Below are 16,337 nucleotides of genomic sequence, written 5' to 3'. Positions count from 1 at the left end.
AAAACTAGTTTTTTAGCCCCGAGGTGCCGGAGGCACCGGCTAAAAAAAACTGGTTTTGATCTTATGATTGTACATTTTTATATTCGTAGAAAGCTGGTTATAATACGATGCTAGACATAGTTTTTTCGTATGGATGAAAACCGGTTCCTATCCGCCGGATTCGAATGAATACGAGAAACAAAATTACCTACTCTGTAGAATTTAAGTTATTGGTTGAAAAGAATAGACAATAAAATTTTAAAAGAAGCACGATTGGTAATTTTCAGGAAAGTGTTCCCTCCCATTCCTGCTCAAATATTAACAAAATTAAAGGTAACATGTATATTTTCTGCTATTGAACCATCCCTGCATCTGCAATGTGAAGGTAAGGTATTAATTAGTCTACATAACGACACCATTCAACTTGAATTAATATCCTCTGTCACTAAATCACAATGGTCCAGGCATTGTGCAAAATATCTTTTCCCGGATTTAAAAGTTTTAGACATTTTAGAATTGTACCATCGTTTTCAAATATTGTCTAAATCCATTTTTCTCTACCATTTTGGAATATTGTAAGATAATTTATTTAAAGCAATTTTACGTTGTATAAACATTAATTATCATAAAGATTCAAAGAATTTTTTCTTCTTTTGTTTATCAATATTAAAAGCTTTGTTGAAGTTAGAAGTACAAAATATTCCCTTTAGATTTTTTTATCTTTTGATGAACTCTAAAAAGTATAACCAAACTTTACTTTACTTTTTTGAAATCCTTTAAGTTTTAAATCTTTCATTGTGATAAGGAACTTATTTTTAACTGTTGATACAACTAAAATTAAATCGATTTAAATCCTTTTTATTTAGGGCTAATAAATATTTTTAAAATTAATATTTTCTGTCAGTCTTTCATTGTATCCTATTGGTATTTTTCAGTGCTCGGCAACATCACAGTCAGCCATAAACTTAGACATGTTTTCAGGCTTTAAAATATTAATGTACGAAAGGATTAGCTTTAGACATCCAAAGATTTTTTAGGTTTTAAAACGTATATTTGCTTACGCGCGGCTGACGAGCCCTGATTTTTTTTTCAGCCGTCATTAGTATGGTCTATATTTAGTGATATGTTTTTGTCTGTAGATATATTTTAAGTGACAATTAATTAAATAAATGGCCATTCATTTTAGATACGGTCAATGAGAGAAAGAAATACTATTTAAAACAAGAACGACAATGGCCAAAAGCAACGCAGCTAGATGATAAATTTTGGCAGATTAAATTAATAAATTATTAAATTTGAAATCTGAAGAAGGAGTTCCCTTATAAATATATTTATAAAAGTCGATTAAATTATCCTTTGCATCTAATAATATAAATCTTTTAAAACCCTACTTTTACCCAATTATAAAGACATAACAAGGGTTGTGTTGTCCATATACGTAGTTCAGCAAAAACAAACTAGATGATGATATAACATTTTTTTTTCTCAATTGAGTGACAGACAGACGGACAGACGGACGCACAACACACCTAAATTCTAGAGTAGCTGCGCTGTCAAATCTAATTCCCAGCCAATGTTTAATTACAAAGAGATTATAATTAATTTAGAAACATCCATCATCTAAAATTTTTAAATTGACTCATTTCTACATTTTAATAGTAACCCCGCAAAACCGCCAAAAAAACTAGCGCAACAATAAAAGCTAATACTTAATTAGATATAAATAACAGTATAATATTAAACTGTAGCATGATTTATATAGAATTTTTAAAAATATTTCATCTAGATCTTGAAGCCTAATTCAATAATTCTTCTTTTAGTTTTAAGCTGTAAAATTATTATTTTTTACTATTTTGTAGGAACACTTGTTAAAATTTTAATTGGACGACAATTTTATTTCAGTTGAGTCACCTCTATGTAGAACTGTTGGACAGAAATAGATTTTAAAACATTTTAATTAAATTCAATCATTTTATATTTGTGTTAACATAAATTTTAAAGTCTCCTCAAATAAAATAAAACGGTCAATAAGAATGGTTGATACCAACTGTAGAAGGTCATATAGCAATCGAAAGTTTTGCAGAACACTTACCCTTTGATAACCTTACCTTTGTCTGAAAGAACTTATTGAGGATGAAACCTCTACTATAAATGGAATAATAATCCCCCCCCTCCCCCCCCCATCCTAAACAGACACAATTACATGACATGATTAAAATTGATGAAATTAAGTCCCTATCTCTCCATTTATGTTATTGTCACCAAAAAAATTTTACTTTTTTATGGGGGTTGTAATTAATTACATTAAAATAATCTTGCTTCTTTGTTCTCCTAATATTTATAGCAGTAAAGCTACTCTGTAAGTAGCGACTATCTGTCTGTCCATCAAAGACAAGTAGAGCCACTCCAGTATTAATAAAAACAGATCTTTGGATGCTTTTGAACTTTAATGTCCTTTTTAGCTGTTTATAAAAAAGATATATTGTGAGAAGATTAATTTATCTTTCATAGATCTTTCCCTCGTATCTATATCTATGGTTAATTTAGACACGTCAGGACCGATTTACCAGATATTTGACTGGACATCATATTTGGATAGACGTACAGACATAGGGACAATTATTATCAAAAACAAATAGTAGAATAGCATTTTTTTTAGCTACCAATCTAAATGTACTGTAAGTCAAATGGTTCACAAAATGAGTGCTGTGCACTTATAACCCTCCCTTAGTTTTAAATAATCTATAAATAAAGGCGCGGGGAAATTTTTTCCCCTATACCTTACCATTGATAGGTTCTCTAAACCCTGTGGGGCTATAACTCAATATAAACTAATCTAACCTGACCTAAAGTAATAAACAAACAAACAAAAAATATTACATGATTGGCTAGATTAAAATCCCGTACACACGAATAACTTTTTATTTGCTAATCTCAACAAACAAAAACATTCAAATTTTTCAGCATTTTTGTTGCTTCGGCGCACGCGCCCTCTGTCAGATTAAATTTAACTAAAAAGAGAGAGAACAAAAAAAGAAAAGAGGGAGAGAGAGTTAGAGATAGAGAGAGAATTCTTGGAAATTTTTCTACCTTTTGTTCACTTTTTTGCAAGTTTGAATAATTTCAAGCTTTCTTATAAAATATCAAATATTTTTTTTTGTTTAAAGCAATGCTACGCTAAAATTAGCCAAAAATGTGACACTAGCCTATAATATCCTTGTTAAAGAGACTAAAAGTACATGGCCATCCTTGAAAAGCAAAACTCAGTAGGATAAGCCATTTTTAAGAACCCTATTATTAATACTTCAAATTTTGGATGATATCTACAGACAGAATTTTATTTTGATATAATGCCCTGTTTTGTATTGACTATAATATTACCAGTTTTTTAAGCAAGCAAAAGAGTTGTAGCAAATTTTGGGAATTCAGAAAAAATGTGTAAAAAATAAAGCAGTCGGTCACAATGGATTAAAACACAAAAAAAAAGGAAGCTTTAAAAAATCAAAACCCGGAAAGTTTATTTAACTTAATAAGTTTTTGCAATAATCATAACTTCTTAAAAAGTAAAACACAATTATAATTATTTTCTACTTTATGCAAAAAAAGATTGTTTAAAAACTACACGTAATTTCACTAAGCTATACCTAAGTTTTAGACCACAGACAAAGAAAGGGATGATAATCCTATAAAATAAAGTAGTATGGGTTTTCTGTCTGAAGCTTAAGATCTCAATAACTACTAAAACTTTTTGAGACAAGATTTACATAGGTCCTGTAATGATTTTAGACTATTTTATAGTATTACAAAAAGAAGTAATACAAGAAACACATTTAGATCAGTAAAATTAGAGAAAATATGCATAATTTAGAAATTAAAAAATTATATTGCAAAGCAACTGAACCATTTTAACATTTTTCTATTATGTCCGCTAATTAATATTGATAAAACCCTTCCCTACCCTAGTCCAGACACTTTTTGTGACCCCTAGCTCGGGTGAGGTCAGGAGGGGAGGGATAGGGGCGTGTTTGAACATTTCTCAAATTATCAATTAGCTTCTCAGAAATCTGTTGTTTTCCTACATATGTAAATAATACGCAGGGCTAGGACAATGGATGATGAATTAACTCTTCAATTATTCTAATCTGAGAAACTCTGCCCACAATAGCTGTATAAATAAAGCGATAGTTTTCATTTTTTTCTTGTACAAAAATCTGCACGTTTTGGAGGACAACAACCCTATTTTCTTGATGGTAAAAAATTGCCAATCTTTTTTTCCCTTGAGTGAAAAAAAATGCGGGAAATAATGTGTGGGTATGGGAAGTTTTGTACCAATTTGTGCATAAACACATTTCTACAAGGATTACCATGTCCATAAGTAGCGAAAAGAGTAATAAGGAAAAGAAAAGTTATATAGTAAAAGTATTGTTCCTTTAAAACAATCGATACTTTAGAATAATAAAGATGGATGAATAGTTTTAAAATGTTACAAAGTTTGGGTTCAATATGTTTAAATTAAACAAGAGAGCCATGCAAAATTTTGAATGTATTAAACTTTTCATTTCCAGTATGACTTGATTGATATCCGTTTGATTAGAACCGGTTCTCAGCCATTCTGAAAAATCATGTATAGCATCGTGTTACAGACAATTTTCTACAAAAAAATAAAATAGAAACCATTAAATTATAACCAGTTTTGTTCTGGTTTAGATCTTAAAATTTTTCATTTTATAATCAGCGGAAAGTTGCAAAAATACGATGCGATAAATAACTATTATATAGATGCTTTGCATCTGAAAAAAAGCGTATAAGAGAAATCGAATTGAAAATACACAATTAAAATATCTTTTTAATGGACTTTTTTAAAGATTAAAATTCAGATTCGATACACTTTTTTTTGTCCAGATATAGGTATTTTGAAATGATAGAACAGGAGAAAAAACTTAAATAAAAAGTTGTCGTTGAAAAAAGTCAGATTGTCTTTTGCAATCTATTTGAACCTTTCTATGTTTTTTGTGTATTTTTTCTAATGATTATAAATTAACATCTTACCAAAATGTAAAATTCATCACAGTGTTTTGTGTTATTCGGGGTGATGGGGGACATTAGTTTATCATCTATTGTCATTGTTTTTAAATGTTGAATTTATAATTAAAGAATTAAAATTGCTGAATTACAGTCCTTTATCCTTAATATTGTAATATATTTACATTTTTCCTTTAAAAAAAGATTGTTGTGATGATTATATTTTTAGGCAAATAAATTGAAGCTAACCTAATATCTTTATCTACCAAAATAAACAAGAATAAATATGGTCACAAGTAGGGGAGAAACAAAGAGTTAACTGTAAAGAAAATCTTTAGTATATTCAATAGATATATCCTTATAATAAAGTAACATGATGTGTGTTTGTCTGTCTGTACCGAAGGATCTTGCTAACCGATGAACCGATCGGGTTCTCATTAAAGGGTAGCTTCTCATAGGTCCTGGGAAGGTTTATAACTATTTTGGGGGATGCAATTACCATCCTCCTAAGAGAAATCACAAAAAAAAATCGAAAAACTTTTAAATATTCGTAGAGACTTGAACGCAACATAGTAATCGCACATTTCTTTAAAAAAAACTTTTCTTTTAAAATTGACCGTTGGAATTCAACTTTCTTCTTCTCAAGTTCCCCTAGAGGCCTCTAAGGGCGTAGCCGCTACTATTATGAATACTAGCAAATGTACATTTGCCCTATAAAATGCAATTCATGATAGTGCTTTTTTTTACGTAGCCATGCATTGAATTAAAGACGATGGGTGGACGTACATACAGACCATACTCATAGAGAAGCTGCCCTACTAAAAATGTAGTGTATAACACCTACAACATTTCTAGGTGTCCATACTATACTGCTATCATAATAAAAATAGTATAAATCAGGAGTTTACAGTAGTGTGCTTTCTAAATTGATCAAATACCCAAACAAAGTATCCTAAAACATGTAAAAAATCTCATAAAAATTGCTTATGTATCAGTACAGTAGTTTCCAAGATTTTACTGCACACACAATTTCCTCCAACAACTTATTTACACATAAGAATGGATCCCGAAGTTTGCGAGATCTTATAAAAAAAGAATTAATCATAGAATTATGTTATTTATGGTCTTTAAAAATGACAATTGAATCAATCTAATGCCATTACGACTAAAATACTATCCTGAAAAAATAACAGCAAAACTAGCTATGAAAATTTGCTAATTTGTATTTGCATATAGTAAGGGTGTAGGCTAGAGATAGCTGACAACTAACCAGGCTATCAACATTAATTTTAAAATACTAATTGGGGCCAACCACAAAATTCCACCACCCGAACTTTTAGTAGTGCAGCTACTCTATAAGATCTAAGCTTGGTCTGTCAGTCCGTCTGTTATACGCTTTTAAGAGTAATATGCCTGATATCATATTATTGTTAATTCTTCTTTAGGATAAGAAGCTATTTATAATAAGTCTTTTTGCCTTCAATCATTCTCTCTATGGGATGGAATAGGTATTACTAAGTGATTATAATTTGCAAAGAATTTTAGTTTTCAAGTGGCAAATATGAAAGATTGACTCCTATTGACGTACCCCAAAATCACTTGATAAAGATATATCTATACAAATTTCGCGCCTACACCTTTGTTAAAAATGTAAAATTAGTAGCGAACCTACTCTATAATAAAATTGTTCAAAAGTCATTACTTGACTATTTGTCGTTAAAACATTACACTTACATAATATAACCAAATACTTTCCACTAAATGTAAAAAGGTTTTCATTGCTGTGCTATTTACGCGCTCATATTTTATGTTTTTTTGTGCGTGTGATTATATTTGAGTTAAAAACAATCCGATTTTTATTTTTGTTAAAAAAACATTAAAATTTATATAAAGAAAACCAATTGTTGTATATTTTACCCCTTTATTACACCTTAGGCTTAAAAAATATTTTAGCAGAAAGAATTTCAAACAAGGATAAGTATTGTAAAGAAAAAAAATGTTTTATATCTTTTATATAATTGTTCTTGCTTTATTTTTGTAAATTAAACTTATAATTTATTTTAAAACAACAAACAATTCAAAGAAATAGTAAAGCTTCATTAAGCTACAACCCTTTCTCCTACCAATAGCAATGTAAACTAAAAAAGCCATTATTTGGGGGAAGATTTATTTATTGTCCATTGTCCTATCAGTGTACAGTATCCATATCTATTGGCCAAAAGAAATCATCGTATTCAAAAATTTTTTTTAAATCATGAAACATTCAGGTGTTTCTACGTAAATGCGGATAAATTACAATAGTGAATAAATAAAGGAATAGGTAAATGGATGATATATAAACCTTCCAACTGATAAGTAATAAGTAACATCTAGTCTTTAGTTAAAGAGGGGGATTAAGGACTGTATAACAATTAAAGTTTTTTTTGTTTTTAATTGCTATGCTAAGGTTTGGTATTATTATACAAACACTTTTATTGTAACATAGCCAAGTTTTTGGAATTTCTACAAATGGGGCAATTTGATGGCTATACCTGCCAAAATTTACTACTGTTAAAGCCAATACAAGCATGATAATTTTAAAAGCCCAATGTTTATTTAGCATTTGATTTCGATCACAACTTAATTCTTAAAAGTTGCATTTATTACATGTTGAAAATAAGTATTAAATTAAAGTATTTTTAAAAATTACATGGAAATTAAACAAAAAAAATGAAATCTTTGAGATTCTACAACCAAAAAAATAATGTTAAACCAAAAGTTCTAAATCTTACTGTACCAAAACTTCCACCAAAAATCAGAAATACAAATAATTACTACAGCGGAAATTGATTCATCCAAATTGCTTTAATGTCATTATTCAAATCTAATCTTTTACTTTATTCTGTAATGTGTTTTTGCGAATATGAAACAATTTGCGGCAGTGATGACACCCCCCCTACCCAACTCCAAAGTGGTACTTATGCCCTGAAAATACAAATTATTTCGCATTTTTTTTTGCGCCAATGGCGTTTAAAAAGAATGAAATAGATCTTTGCAGATTATAAAAAGCTACATTTTTGTGTGCAAAAAAAATGTTTAGAAAAGTGACTTGCCCGTTTTTGCTTTTTTTGTGTTAAAAAGTAAATTTGATAAAAATGGCGTTCATCAATTTATCTTAAATGTTTCTATCTGATAATTATCATTTCATTAAAATTAAAGTTTCTAAGGTAGTTATTCTAATTACATTACGCTGGATAAGTTATGTAAATTGGAATTAACTAACTTGGTAGATTTTCAAAATTAATTTAATAGATTTGTACAGCATTTTTTTATAAATAATCTTAAAAATTGTTAGTTTAATTAATTTTACATTATTTTCATAGAAAAAAAATGCACTAAATATAATAGGCCATATTTGACACAAATAATAAGTCATTATATAAAAAGATACATTTCAAAAGCTGTATAAAACAACTAAAATAATCTTGGCAATAAAATGGAGTAGCCTTCCATATCTTAAAGATGTTTTTACATTTGAGCAAAAAATTTACTCTTATTTAATTAAACAACCATCCATTTGATTGCCCTACATTTGGTAATAAGTTTGCCTATTTAAAATGTTAATGAATTATCACTTCTTTTGAGTTTAAGCATGGTTTTTAAGTATATTTTTCCTTGTATTTCTTCAAAATATTGAGCAGACTAAAGGGTTGTAGATGAATCTTTATCCAATCCCCCCCCCCCACCCCCCTTGATTTAAAACCATAATTATTAATGTGTCAATGCCGTAATTACGTATTTACGTTACCAATTACGTGTTTTTTCTAATTTTTATAGCTCTTTAGATTGCTGAAAACGCATGAACGCCAAAATTTTGGGTGGATACACATTATTAACAGATATTCTACATTGATACCAATATAAATACATATACAAGATTAGAGAAATAATAAGGGAGGGAGGGGACATTGAACTGTAAATTATACTGGTGCCCAAAGTTCTATAAACAAGTGTTCTAATTTATTGACTTAAAAACTGGGTAAAATCTTAATTGAATGGTTCAAATTAGTTGAATCTAAACTTTGCCATCAATAATTTCAATCTACAGAAGGGGTAATTTTGATCATCATTATTGAAGATTTACAAAATTTATCGTCAATTGTCTAACCCCTTCATAGAAAAACGCATAACATATTTTCAAAATATTTAAAAGAATAATAAACTTTAAGTTGGAAATTTGTGTTTTTAAGAAAAGGGCAAAATAGTTCCTTTTTAAATCTATAGCTGACACCTTTATTTTACTATCTAATTCTAAATTCACTAATTTAGAATTTCATCCCACTTTATCTTTATTTTAATTCTTAATAAACATCTTTAAACAGAGATTTGACAATGGAAAAAAATCATCATTCTAACTTTGAAAGGTGGTAATACTATAAATTAAGGATTTTAAATTAACTTTACTCAAATTTCCCTCAACTAAGGAAACGGGTAGGAGCTTTCACAAAAACTATAAAAATCAAAATCAATTAAAATTTTAGAATAAAAGTCCGTGTTGATGGTTAAGTTATGATTATCGGTCAAAGTTCTATATATGGAAATTTTCTTTCCTACTGAAAAATCTCCATATTTAATATTTATATAGATTTCAAAGATTTTACTACAGCGGCGGGATTAAGGTATATAGCATATTAAATTCTGTAATTATTAATATTACTTGAGGGAGAGTATAATCAAATCTATCTACGATCATTTCTTTCCCTCAATGATTCAAACTTTGTGAGGCATATCTTATATCAAGAAGGATCCTACATCTATCTATAATTGTTCTATCCCTGTATTTTTGGTGGAAATAAATGTAATAGAAAAAGAGAAAGAAAGGGAAAAATAGATAGAAAGATAATATGTCTAGCCATAGGCGTTCAAGGTGGGGGCTAATGGGGCGATTACCCCCCCCTCCATTTTAAATTTACCCCAACCATTTAGGAGGGGGTATTTACCCCCCAAAAAATAGAAAATCTCTAACAATAAAAATTTTTGCGCGCTTCGCGCGCATTTTTAATACTAAATTTTTGATAAAATTTAACTTACCCCCCCCAAAAATTTTACCCCGGGGGTAAATTTTGGGGGGGGTAAACAAATTTTACCCCTGCCAAAAGATTTCAGGGGGGGTTATTACCCCCCCCCCCCCCAAGCAAATTTTACCCCCCCCCCCCAAAAACCGAATTACCCTCCCCTTAAAAAAATTTTACCCCCCCCCAAAATAAAAAGCTTGGACGCCCCTGTGTCTAGCATCTATTATATCCGGTTTTCTACGAATATAAAAATGTTCAATCATCAGCCCATGCCTTTGGCATCTCGGGGCTAAAAAAACTGGTTTTAATCTTAAAATTGTACAATTTATATCCGCGGAAAGAAAGAAATAACTATTCCTTTTCCCTGATTTATACGGTCAGATTATCCGGAGTAATTATAGGTTAGACTGCATGATTAAATAGATAGGGCAATAGACGATAAATTAATCTTTACTTCAATTTTACCATTTATACAAAAAAAAATTTTTATTTCAAATGACATTGATATAATTTTAATATTAATAACATTTTAAGCATGTTCTAATACAATATTTAAATATGCACGTCGTTTTTCTCAAATATTTTAATAAAAAAAATATTGTTGGTCTATTGTCTTATCCCTTTATCCTTGTGAACTTTCATACTTTTACACCTAGAAGTAAAACTGTAAAACCTTCCAATAATATTGTTTTATACAGAAATAGATAAATAGTTTATCAAATTGTGTAAAATTCTGCTCTTAGTTTCTGGTAATGATTTGGAGGGGTTTTGGGGTGACGAAAGGATTGTAGAATAGTTTTGCCCCCTCGTTTCTTGGGTACAAATGCGTTACTAAAAAGGCTGATTTCAAATTCTTCCTTACCTAGTTTCCGAAGCAGTATAAGTAGAGAAAGGGGGGTTATCATACGAGGCCAGGGTGGTGTTTGGAAACCCAGGGGCTACGTGCAGGTCCTCAGCTAAAATAGATAGAAATTATTAGATAGATAAATAGACAGATAGCAAAATAGATAAATGGATTAAAAGATGGTTAGATATATAAATTTACATAGGTAGAAAGATAATTTAAGAAAGCTGTCTAAGATTTACTATTTTATCATTTATTCTGTCAATAATCAAGAATAGTCAATCGTATAATCTACTCTAACACAATGACGTATAGACATACCCAGTTTGTAAGTAGCTGCGCATCAATACATCAAACAACAAGGGGGACAATTTTTCAATCAACCTTTTTTTATTCCATAAAAAGATCTCAGAAATTGAGAGATAGGCCTCAACCAAATAAAAAGTATTTTAAAAATTAAAATGCTTAAATTAAAATAGTACTCTTTAAAAACATATAGGATAACTGTTTTAATTGCTGCTCAATTTGATGTGAAATGTATAGAAAATAACTGAGTGGCTTTATATTTTTTTCGAATCTTATATCCCTAATTTCCATTCTAAAAAAATCTAGGTGCACCAATTTTATATGCTTTGACGTGTGCGAGCTAAAAAACTTTGCATTTAAACAATTCTTTTCGGAAAGAGGGATAATTATTCTCAAATAAAGAAGTCAATACTCTGAAGAGTAGAAATAATGACATACATATTCCCCTAAATTGCCTTGTTCAGCACCGAAACCCTCTACAATTTAAGTTTTTAAAAAATTGAAAAATAAGGTGAAAAGAGGGTAGTTTTTCTTTTGGTGTTTATTACTTTAAGAAATGTTGGGCTAGGTTATATTGCGTACTAGGTAGCCCCGATGGGTTGTAGCATCGTAGGTATAGGCATTGTTAAGGCACCGGATTATGAATAGGTATAGGAATTACTACCCCTCTCAATATTTAAAAATTTTGGAGGGAAGCGCTACAATCAAATATTGACAAAATAATAACATACAATGAGAACTGTAAATAGTATTAGCTATTGGTATTTTAATTTTTAAAATCAACTAATCAAAAAGGTATTACTAGAATGCTTCTCCATTTCTGTTTATTGCACAATTTTTATTGATCATTCTATTCCTTTCTTCTCATTTGACATCGTATTGTTCACAAACAAATCAATATTTTTTGTAGCGCAGCTACTATGTAATGTAGGGTCTGTCAGTACGTCTTTAAACTAACAAATATGATTAATCTACAATGCGTTTTTTAAAATTAGTCTTTGCCATGGTGATCATTTGTGAACATTCTAAAACTTAATTGGTTAAAATGAATGTAATACTGTACTCTACTGGTCTTTTTCGATGCAATTGTTGGCTAGTTATTGCTGCGCTACTTCTTGACTTAATTCTTAGCAGGAAATGTCAATAAATCACTGTAAATTCTAATGTGAATTTTTAATAATAATTTCTTTAATACTTTAACTCGGCCAATAAAATATAACTTTCTAAATATTTCTCCTGTATTTATTGATATTTTTCAATAACTATAACTAATTTTTAATCTAGTAAATCTTTTTGAAAAAATCATAATACCAAAAACATGGATGAACTACATGCAAAACAATTAATTTTAAGATCCATAAAATAAATATATATTATATATTCATTTTCTGTGTGTGAAAGATGGATGGCTATACTTAGTGACTTTTTAAATATGGGTATGACACATAGCTGAGAGATGGATTTTTTTTAATATCGCCCTCCTGTAAATCCTGTAATTCGGTAAAATATTGGGAAGATTGATTTACAATCCATTGTCCCATCCCTGACGTATTGAAACCACAAGAAACTTAATGCCTACGCTAATCCAAACATAATCTAATTTTTTCAGGGAAACTAGGATGAGCCACTGAAATATTTATTTTGGAAAATTTCGTTTATTTATAATATGGTTATTACAGAAACAAAATTACTTTCAATAGAAGTGGAGGGAAAGTATGAACTTTTTTGGACTGTGTTATCCCTATAAGCCCCGATACTTTTCTCATAATAAAATATTTAAATAAATCCATTGAGGCGGACTCATATTTTCATAAACTTCCAGAGAAATAGGGATACATCAGTGGACAACAAATAAATGATTTCCCATTAGTTTTCCCATTACTAACCTATTCATATATATTTGAGAGGTAAAAGAATTATATGTTAATTTAAAATAAAAAAGAACAACATGAACATTACAGAACTAAATTTACTAAAAATGTGAGGTTGATACTGTTTAAATGAATCTACTACATTTTCTCCTCCTAATAATTACTATTAAACATATCAGAAATGTGGGAAATATTAATTTTTAATCCAATGGCCTATCCTTGCATCCCTGCAGTTTATATACTGCTTTGTTGTTATTTGAATAGATGCTTAGTCCAAGAGTTAGCTGACAATACAACCAACAAAATTAGGTCCAATTATAGCGCAGCAATAACAAACGAACAGTATCAAAATTGTATTTTTGTAATTTTCATTAGTATAAAAAAAATTTAAAAATATATATATAAATCCATAAGTCATCTAATTCTTATATGCCATATTCATGGATTTTTTGATAATAGCTTTCAACTTTTATATTGAAGACATCTATTTTGACGTGAAATTATAAGAAAAAATCGCATGTTATTGCTGCTCTACTAATGGAAGGATTAGATGGACACCACTTTTTGTAAATATTTCTGGTTAGTAAGGTACTTGAGTAGGCACAAAGTAAAGGATTTAGATTATCAAAGGCAACTCATAGGCTTACACTTTTTAAAAAACAAATGGCAATTTCAATTAGATTAAACTAATTCTTTGTAGAGGTTTTTGGACAATATGTGTTCAAATAGTAAACCTAAAGCGCTTATAAGGCAAAGTCTCAGATGATCGAGAAAAAGACTTTCAAACTTATTAATACATGAAAGAAAAAGCATACACACAAACATATAAAAAGCACTGTCCTTTTAAATTGATAATATTTAAGTTTATATACATGTAACCATCATGGAGGGTAAAGACAATAGCGATAGATTTAATCAAGGTATCTTTAATTTGTTTACATCAAATACAAGCTTTCAAAAAAGGAGAGAGTGATATTAATTTAGTGTCTATGGTTCTATCCAGCATCCCTGAGAACCATAGAGTATGCAGGTAAGTAAATACTTTTCAATTATCATTATTAGGATAGGTGTTCAAACACTTTCGCATAAAATCACATACAAATTGTGTTCTATAATCGCAAAAAGACATGATAGCAAATAAATAATAGGAGACATTTAATGAAGAGAGTGAAGTTAGAATGTTTGATTATCCTGTTGTAATTTTATGAGATTCTAAAATATGCAAAAATGTATGTACATCATCATTATCAAGAATAGAATATAAGTTTTTATACAATACCAAGAAAGAAATTGTATCACAATATCAATTATGTTTTTTGTTAGAAATTCATAATACTAGTAAATTATCAATATGTATTGATTTTTTTGCATGTTAACAGATTAAATATGAAGAAAGGGAGAAGACAATGGCAATAAAATTAATCTAAACACTTTCTTCTCATTTTGTTACATATGAGTAACACCTTCTTAATATTATCATGTTTGTTGCTTCAATTCACCCTTTAATACCTAATAGGGTTGGAATTTGGTTAATATGCAACACAAATACAGAAAAATATACTATAAATTAAAAGATTTACAAACATAATGAAAAGAAAATGAACGCAAAAAAATAAAATAAATAAAGACTAAAGACGAATTGCATAAAAAACCTTCGAAAATTTGCAACAACAAAAACTTCGAAAATTTGCCACAAAAATCCTCGAAAGTTGGTTCCCACATGGTTGGTGGATGAGTCGGAATTATGCCTTTGCTTTGGTAATCTAGCTTTATGTAATATATACGTAAACATACAGCTTCACCACCAAAGACAAGGCATAATCAAGATTTGTTGGCTCCTAGTGGCGGCTGTAGGCTGCTTCTGGTGGTTGATGGCTGATTAGCGGACCTTCCGGAGGCTTCTGGTAGCTGCTGAGTGTTTTTAGTTCTCATTGTGTCTGCGCTTAATTTTGAAAAATAGTGTAAAATGAATGTTACAAATATAGGGAAGTAAAAGGATAAGACAATGGACTATAAATGTATGTACATCGCACATGATGATACATAAAATCATTCTTTAGATTAAAATTATTGATTAGTCAGAATTTAGTTTAAGTATCAACAATTTTCGGGTACACGAAAATAAAACTTTGGGTACCAGTGTAATTTACAGTCCAATATCTCGTCCCTTTATACATAAATAAAATCAAAATGTACAATACTGATAAAAAAAACATTTAAAATGTCCTAACAATAAGAATTAATTGAGCGATAAAAACTTCTTTTAGATCATTTAATTGGCTGTCGGAACACATTTATTCATATTTGCAGTTAGCCTTCAAAATAACAAATACGTATTAGTAGCATAGCAAAGATATTTGTACAAAACTGCGGCATGGCGCACAAAAAAACACTGTTATTAAAAAAAATTTCAAAATTTTTATAATACAAAACCTTAAAATTTTCTATATTGCTGAAACAATCTTTTTTAAATAAACACTTTAATCAAATGTGAATGACATTAATGAAAAAATTGAAATAAAACAAAAACAAATCACAATTTAGTCATTATTCTAAACATTTGAATTTTTTTCTCTCAATAATCTATACAAAATTTATTATTCATCGTATAAAAAATCTCAAGCAAAAAATCTAATGATTGAATTTTTAAATCATGTTGTAATGTTGATATCAAACTGAAAGAGGTTAAAACTTTGACATAATGCAGGATTAAAACTAATTGAAATCTCTAAATAACTTTTCCCTCTACTGGAGAGAATCACTAAATCAAAGAACTAAGACAAATCTATTCTTTATCAGAACATGGCATGTATTTAAAATCAAAGGGATAGGAAAGGGAGAGGAAATAAGAAAAACAAAAAAAGAATTAAAATAAAAAAGCTAAAAAGAGGCAGTTTTGAAGAAAGAAAAAACTTGTAATAGAATAACAAAAAATGGCAAATTGAAGTTAAGGTTCTATTAAATAACTTGGGTTAGAGTAAGGAACTTGCCATACTAATGCCAAGATAAATTAATAATAATTTAGAAAATCTAGCGATATACTTTCCATCTAATACTTATAACAAAAAATCTTAATTCCTACTGCTATATCCCATACCTTTTCAAGAATACATGTCTGTTTATCTGTAGAAAGGTGACAATACTTTTGCATGGGCAATACATTAAGATGCACCTTTATATTTCCTAGGATAATAGGGATACCCTTCCTATTCAACAAGTGATCTAAAGCGATAAGAAAATAGTCGATAAATTGGTATATAT

General features: G+C 29.3%; 1 protein-coding gene across 6 annotated transcripts in view; it reads right to left on the bottom strand.

Moving 5' to 3' along the window:
• LOC145323722 (uncharacterized) overlaps positions 1–16,337 on the bottom strand; it is a 174,989-nt gene that overhangs the window by 78,129 nt on the left and 80,523 nt on the right. For all 6 annotated transcript variants that reach the window (XR_013881074.1, XR_013881073.1, XR_013881075.1 and 3 more), the window contains exon 11: positions 10,918–11,011. Coding sequence is in view for 2 of the 6 variants with exons in the window: in XM_080166204.1 (XP_080022330.1) it covers positions 10,918–11,011 (94 nt within the window). In the remaining 4 variants the exon portion in view is untranslated. The remainder of the gene's footprint in view (positions 1–10,917; positions 11,012–16,337) is intronic.

Source organism: Acartia tonsa, chromosome 7, assembly GCF_053477335.1.
Source record: "Acartia tonsa isolate MP-2025a chromosome 7, ASM5347733v1, whole genome shotgun sequence".
Lineage (NCBI taxonomy): Eukaryota > Metazoa > Arthropoda > Copepoda > Calanoida > Acartiidae > Acartia > Acartia tonsa.
The sequence above is the reverse complement of the archived record's forward strand: the minus strand, read 5'-3'. Positions and strand labels throughout refer to the sequence as shown.